A 6,024-nucleotide genomic window follows, 5' to 3' on the forward strand; every position below is an offset into this window, starting at 1 on the left:
GGGTATGACGATAATAGGTTTGGCACACGTATTTGGGGAGTTTCTCCCATTCTTCTCTGCAGAGCCTCTCAAGCTCTGTCAGGTTGGAAGGGGAGCATCGCTGCACAGCTATTTTCAGGTTTCTCCAGAGATGTTTGATCGGTTTCAAGTCCGGTGTCACATTTCCTCCAGACGTGACACTTGGCATTCAGGCGAAGGAGTTTAATCTTAATTTCATCAGACCAGAGAATCTTGTGTGATTGGTGGAGTCCTGCAGAGATGGTTGTCCTTCTGGAAGGTTCTCCCATCTCCACAGAGGAACTCTGGAGCTCTGTCACTCCCTGACCAAGGCCCTTCTCCCCCGATTGCTCAGTTTGGCCGGGCGGACAGCTCTGGGTAAAGTCTTGGTGGTTCCAAACTTCTTCCATTTAAGAATGATGGAGGCCACTGTGTTCTTCAATGCTGCATGATTTTTTTGCTAGCCTTCCCCAGATCTGTGCCTCGACACAATCCTCTCTGAGCTCTACGGACAATTCCTTCAACGTTATTTCTTGGTTTTTACTTTGACATGCACTGTCAACTGTGGGACCTTATAAAGACAGGTGTGTGCCTTTCCAAATCATGTCCAATCAATTGTATTTACCACAGGTGGACTCCAATCGTTGTAGAAACAGTTCAAAGATGATCAATGGAAACAGCATGCACTTGAGCTCAATTTCAAGTCTCATAGCAAAGGGTCTGAATACTTACGTAAATAAGATTTATTTTTATATAAATGAGCTAAAAACCTGTTTTAGCTTTGTCAATATGGGGTTGTGTATGTAGATTGATGAGGAAAACAATGAATTTAATCCATGTTAGAATAAGGCTCTAACAATCAAGTGTGGAAAAAGTCAAGGGGTCTGAATACTTTCCAAAGGCACTGTATTCAGGTCCATATTTGATTTTAAAAGGCTTTGAACAAGTTAGACCTAGTTTATGGTAGTTTTAATAATGTGAGATTAAATAGATTTGGCCAAACCATTGAGGAGTCCATGTTGGACTTTTGTAGACGACTGACGGGCATTTACACTGGCTGTGATCAGCCCTAACGGTATAAATTAAAATCCTAGGCCAAACCATCTTGGTGTTGTTGCTTAAGGCAATGTGCTTCTGCAAACATACCGTAACATTTGAGTATGTAGAAAAGGCAGTTAGCCTGAATACACTACTGTTAACACACTTGTATCCAATGATAAGTCTTCACTTAGCTGTTGAAATTACTCAATTTACCACCTCAATCTTTACAGTTAACTGAACAGAAATTGGTTAAAATGAAAACACAGATGCTGCACAAATTTTATTCACATTTATTTTTGCTTTTAGTGTGCTCACAGAAAATTAGAACACCTTAAGCAGGAGTTTAATAGCAATTTTTGTAAGCAAAGTTACATTCCATCTCTAAGTCAAATTGGTAAAACCTTCTCCAGTATTTACAAAAGAAAGAGACAAGATGCTACACAAACATTGCATCTGATAGAGATTCCTTAATTAGTCAAAGACCATTGAAAAGCATTGTCTGCTGTAATCAAAACATACCACAGTATATAAACAGTAACCATTCCACTTATCACAGCTTGGTTGAGTTCAAAATTGCTTAAAAGGTCTTCCAGGATGAATTTGTTTTCGTTATCTTACAAAAATGAGCGGGTGGAAAAAGAGCTGCAAACTTCATGTGCTTCTTGAGATCAAGATTTCATTTGTACAATAATCACAGTTAAAAACACCCCGCCTATACATACTTACACTTTATTAAGGTCATAAAACCAGCAATAAACAATAAAGCCTATACAACTTGTATTTCTACTGAATCACTGACTGGTACAGCTAATGAGAAGTGAAAAGCTCCTATGATTTCTTTTAAATGACTTCCTAAACCTAGCGCTGGGAATTTAATATTTTGTCTCATAGTAAAAATGACTTAGTGTTGTAAATCGCATGGTACTCTCGTGGTACACAGATGTCGGTCATTTCATTCCAATTTTTTAAGATTACTGTTTACATCAGTCTGTGGCACAATTGTGCCACCTATTCCATCCCCTGCCCACCCCAAAAAACCCTTCATTTACATCTCAACTTTTCCCCACCTCCTTCATACCATGGGGATGTCCATACATTTTGACAAGTTTACATTTTGTATAAAAATGCAAAAACAAAAACATTTAATACTGATGCAAAAAATATATGGCAGAGCGTGGTGTATTTTTTCTGTAGTATTACATTTAAGCCACCCACCTCTGCCCGTTGGAATGGTAGTAACAATGGACCGAGATGGGTTTTGTGGAGGGGGTTTTGTGGAGGGGGGAAGGGTAAACCAAAAAAAGGAAAGCTTTAAAATATCCCTGGTTGTAGACAAGTTCTTCAAAGCCATCAACTGGCACCACTCCAACATACAAACAGGGAAATGTTCTTTGATTATCTCTTTCTCCTTTTTTAAATTTAAATTTCTTCTGTTTTGCTCTGAGTTTCCAGCTTTACTCAACAACAGCCTCTGCAGTAACAGGGGCTTCTGGACTGGATGCAGCCTCTGTTGCAGGTGCAGCCTCCTCTGAGATGGGAGCTTCCTCTGCAGCAGCAGGCTCAGCTGGCTTCTCTTCTGCCTTTGGCTCCTCTGTGGCTTGGGCTACCTTGGCCTCCTCAGCGGGGGCTGCTGCTGTTTCCTCAGGCTTGGCCTCTGCAGGGCTAGCTGCTTCCTTAGCCTCCTCCTCAGCAGCAGGTTCAGCCTCTCCCTCAGCAGGCTTGGCCTCCTCACCCTCTGCCGTGGCCTCTGGGGCCTCGGCTGTCTCAGCCTTGGCCTCATCGGTGGACGCAGCGGCCTCCTCACCCTCTGCCCCATCGCCAGTCTCCTTTTTGGTCTTCTTGAAGGAGAAGCCGCTGAGCTTGAAGGACTTTTTGAATGAGAAACGCTTCTTCTTCTTTTTGGGGGTCTCGTTGCTGGTTGAAGCCGTGGCTCCCTCCGGCTTGGTGGCCTCACCCTCGGCTGCTGGAGACACTGTCTCTGCATTGTCTGTCTTCACCCCATCTACTGCCTCCACTTCTGCAGGTGCAGCCTCCTCTTTTGGAGCCTCCTCAGCTGTGGTGCTGCCATTGGCCTGCACCTCTTTGCCTGCCTCGGCAGCTGCAGGAGAGGCATCCCCATTCACTTTCACATGGCCATTTTCCTAAAGAGAAATTGAAGTCTTATCATACAAGAAGCAAACGTGGAAATATAACGTGTGGCATGGACCATTGCCACACAGTTACACAAGGGGCAGTAGACACCACAAATTCAACTGAGACAAAAGCATATAGCCTCATCTCAAGTTTTAACCTGTTTAGTATCACTGGGCTTTTAGGCACGTGCGGCGGTAATTACTTTGCATGTTACGAATTCAAAACAATTTTTTTGCGATTCATGATTGAAACATTTCCCCACTAATCACAAGCGAGAATGAGCTGATTCCAGCAATGACGGAGACAATGTTTGGGGTGTTTCACTAGGGGGCGATGCGCCTCTGCCAGTCTCTCCAATACCGAAGCACCAACGCAAAGCAGCTGCTCATTAAAACAGCAGATGCTCATTAATAAACCCGACTATGCAGAGCAACGTCTAGATGGATATCTCAAAAAACTACACAGAACCTTAAAACAATATATATTTTTTAATAGCAATATCGCGTTCATAAATACCACCCTTTCCAACACTTATAAGATCTACAGGACGGGCGCATTATTCGAATGTGGCTCCCCTGCCTTCAGTGTCATAGTAACCGTCCCTGCTCTCTACTCGAGCATCTGTAACAAAAGGCGAGGTGATGTTAGCTAGACCGTGGCAAGCCATTGTTGGCGTCGTGCATCTCCCCCATTCACTTACCGATAGCGTCAAGTTATTACATTTGTGCTCAGTTTTAAATATGATTTTGATTCAAAACATGATCGATCCAATTGCCATTTAACAATACATGGCTACCTATGGACACTACCTACAATGTGATACCAATTCCCAATGTCTCACAATCGGACATTTCAAACAAAGGCTGTAACCCCATTAAATGGTATGAACATCCCCACATCGCAAATGAATCAATGAAAACGCGTGTTTAATTTACAGCGTTTGTCTCCAAATAATTATCCAAATCAGTTTGCCGTAATAGATTTTTTTTTAAATTAAATTTCAACTCAATTATCAAAATGTTAGATTAAATAGTACTGCTTATATAGAACATGTAGACTTGTGAATCAATGTTTTCCCATCGTGGTCGTTTGCTCCAACAGCCCGGCGTGCGTCTCCATAAGTGCCCACAATAACGCAGAGAGAACTTTTACGCAAACCAACGGTATACATATATTTCCTTTAACAAAAGCAATTACCTGTCCATTGGTCTTGGTTGGTGAAGCGGCAGCCTCTCCAGGCTTTTCAACCGCGGTTTCGCCATTTGCAGCTGTCTTGGAGAATTGCGCTCCCATGCTTTCGCTCCAACAAAGAAACTCAACAGATCCAAAAAAAACGAACAAAGACCACTAGCCTCTTTTTTTAAACGCAAGCTCTTTGCGAAGGTTCCTCTTTGAAAAGTTTACTGGAGAAGCAATCAAAGTCCAGTCGCAGTGAACAAAATGGGAAAATGTCAAAAGAAAACCTGCCAACTGAAGAGAAGTAATAAAAAATCCCAGATTTGTGGTTTTCGCTGTAGACAGGGTGGAAAATGGAGAAATTTCCCTTGTTGCTAATAAGAAGCGGAGTCCAACGCCCAAGTGCACAGATGAATGAGCATTCCGAGCGATGACGGCATCCGCGCTCAGATCTAGCCAATCAGAGTCCTCACACAGAAAGTGGGCAAGGCTTAAAAACGAGTGAAACAATGGAGTTTTTTCAGATTGTAACAAATATGAAAAAAATTATCTTGTCGCGGCAACAAATTTTACTTTCAAAATCACAAAATAAAAAAAGTCGACCCAGGTAATTTGGGCAATTATGGTGCATACAGAGGTTTGAAATACGTTCTAATCACTCATAACAAAGTCATACCTAATTATTGTTTAATAATGATACATTTGTTAGTGTGACATTGTTTGTAACAATTTCATCTCAATTATGTAATGTGAATATGAGGAATCGGCATTTGCGTTAGGCAGAAATTGGTGTTTGGCTTTTTGGCTCAGTGAGCTCGAGCAGCCACCACCTTCAGAACGTGCTCTGAATGCAGCCAGATTCACTTGAAACAGACAGTGTTCATAGAAGGTATATTTAGTGGTGGCTGTTTTTCATATTGAAAAAAATACTGCTTATGTGAGACAATCAAATATTGATAAAATGCACATTTCAACCCTTTGCCATCTTGTAAGAAATTAATTTCAAGTCACAATATGCACCACATTTAAGTTACGTTTATATATATTTTTAATTTAAGATGTTTATCTTTAATAAAGATACCGTCGAATGGATTGCATCATTCTATGTATTCTACAGTTTATAAAACGTAAGTTAGGATATTAATAATGAGCAATTATGGTGCCGTTTTCCCCTCAATGTACACCGTGTGTATACACAATAAATTGACTGAACGAATAATATTTTAGTGTCCCGTTATGCCTACCAAACGAAACGAGAGGGAGGGGCGACAGGCGTAAATTAAAGCTATATAAAATGCAATAGCCTTGGCTACTGAATACATGTTTAAAGTCAGGGGTTTCAAAAACGTTGCTGTGGAAATTCTAAAATGTCTTGACAACATGGTCGGTCTAACTGTACTTTCCCTCATTGATTACAATACTTATTGCATGGCTGTGATATATGTGTATGTAGTCTACGGAGAGAATCATACTTGGATTTATTGAACACATTTTATTTTTTTCTAAACTCAAACATTCAGTGTTCTATTGTCTTGTCGCTCGGAATCATCATGTTTCCATGGTAATCTGACTGGCAAAACTGATGTCAAAGCTTCAGGGAGAGGCGAGTAGTAGACTTGCACAAAGCTTTCAGCGCACGGTCAGCGTCTCAGCTGAGTAGTGTCATTCGAACGCGGT

General features: G+C 41.3%; 1 protein-coding gene across 1 annotated transcript; it reads right to left on the reverse strand.

Annotated features, from left to right (window-relative positions):
• Window positions 1-1,305: 1,305 nt before the first annotated feature.
• marcs (Myristoylated alanine-rich C-kinase substrate) lies at window positions 1,306-4,726 on the reverse strand. The gene is made up of 2 exons (NM_001140490.1): window positions 4,369-4,726; window positions 1,306-3,179 (listed from the first exon to the last, which is right to left on the reverse strand). Exons 1-2 carry the CDS (start codon window positions 4,462-4,464, stop codon window positions 2,493-2,495), a joined length of 783 nt encoding a protein of 260 aa, NP_001133962.1. The 5' UTR covers window positions 4,465-4,726; the 3' UTR covers window positions 1,306-2,492.
• Window positions 4,727-6,024: the final 1,298 nt, after the last annotated feature.

This window comes from Salmo salar, chromosome 15 (assembly GCF_965601325.2).
Source record: "Salmo salar chromosome 15, fSalSal1, whole genome shotgun sequence".
Classification (NCBI taxonomy): domain Eukaryota; kingdom Metazoa; phylum Chordata; class Actinopteri; order Salmoniformes; family Salmonidae; genus Salmo; species Salmo salar.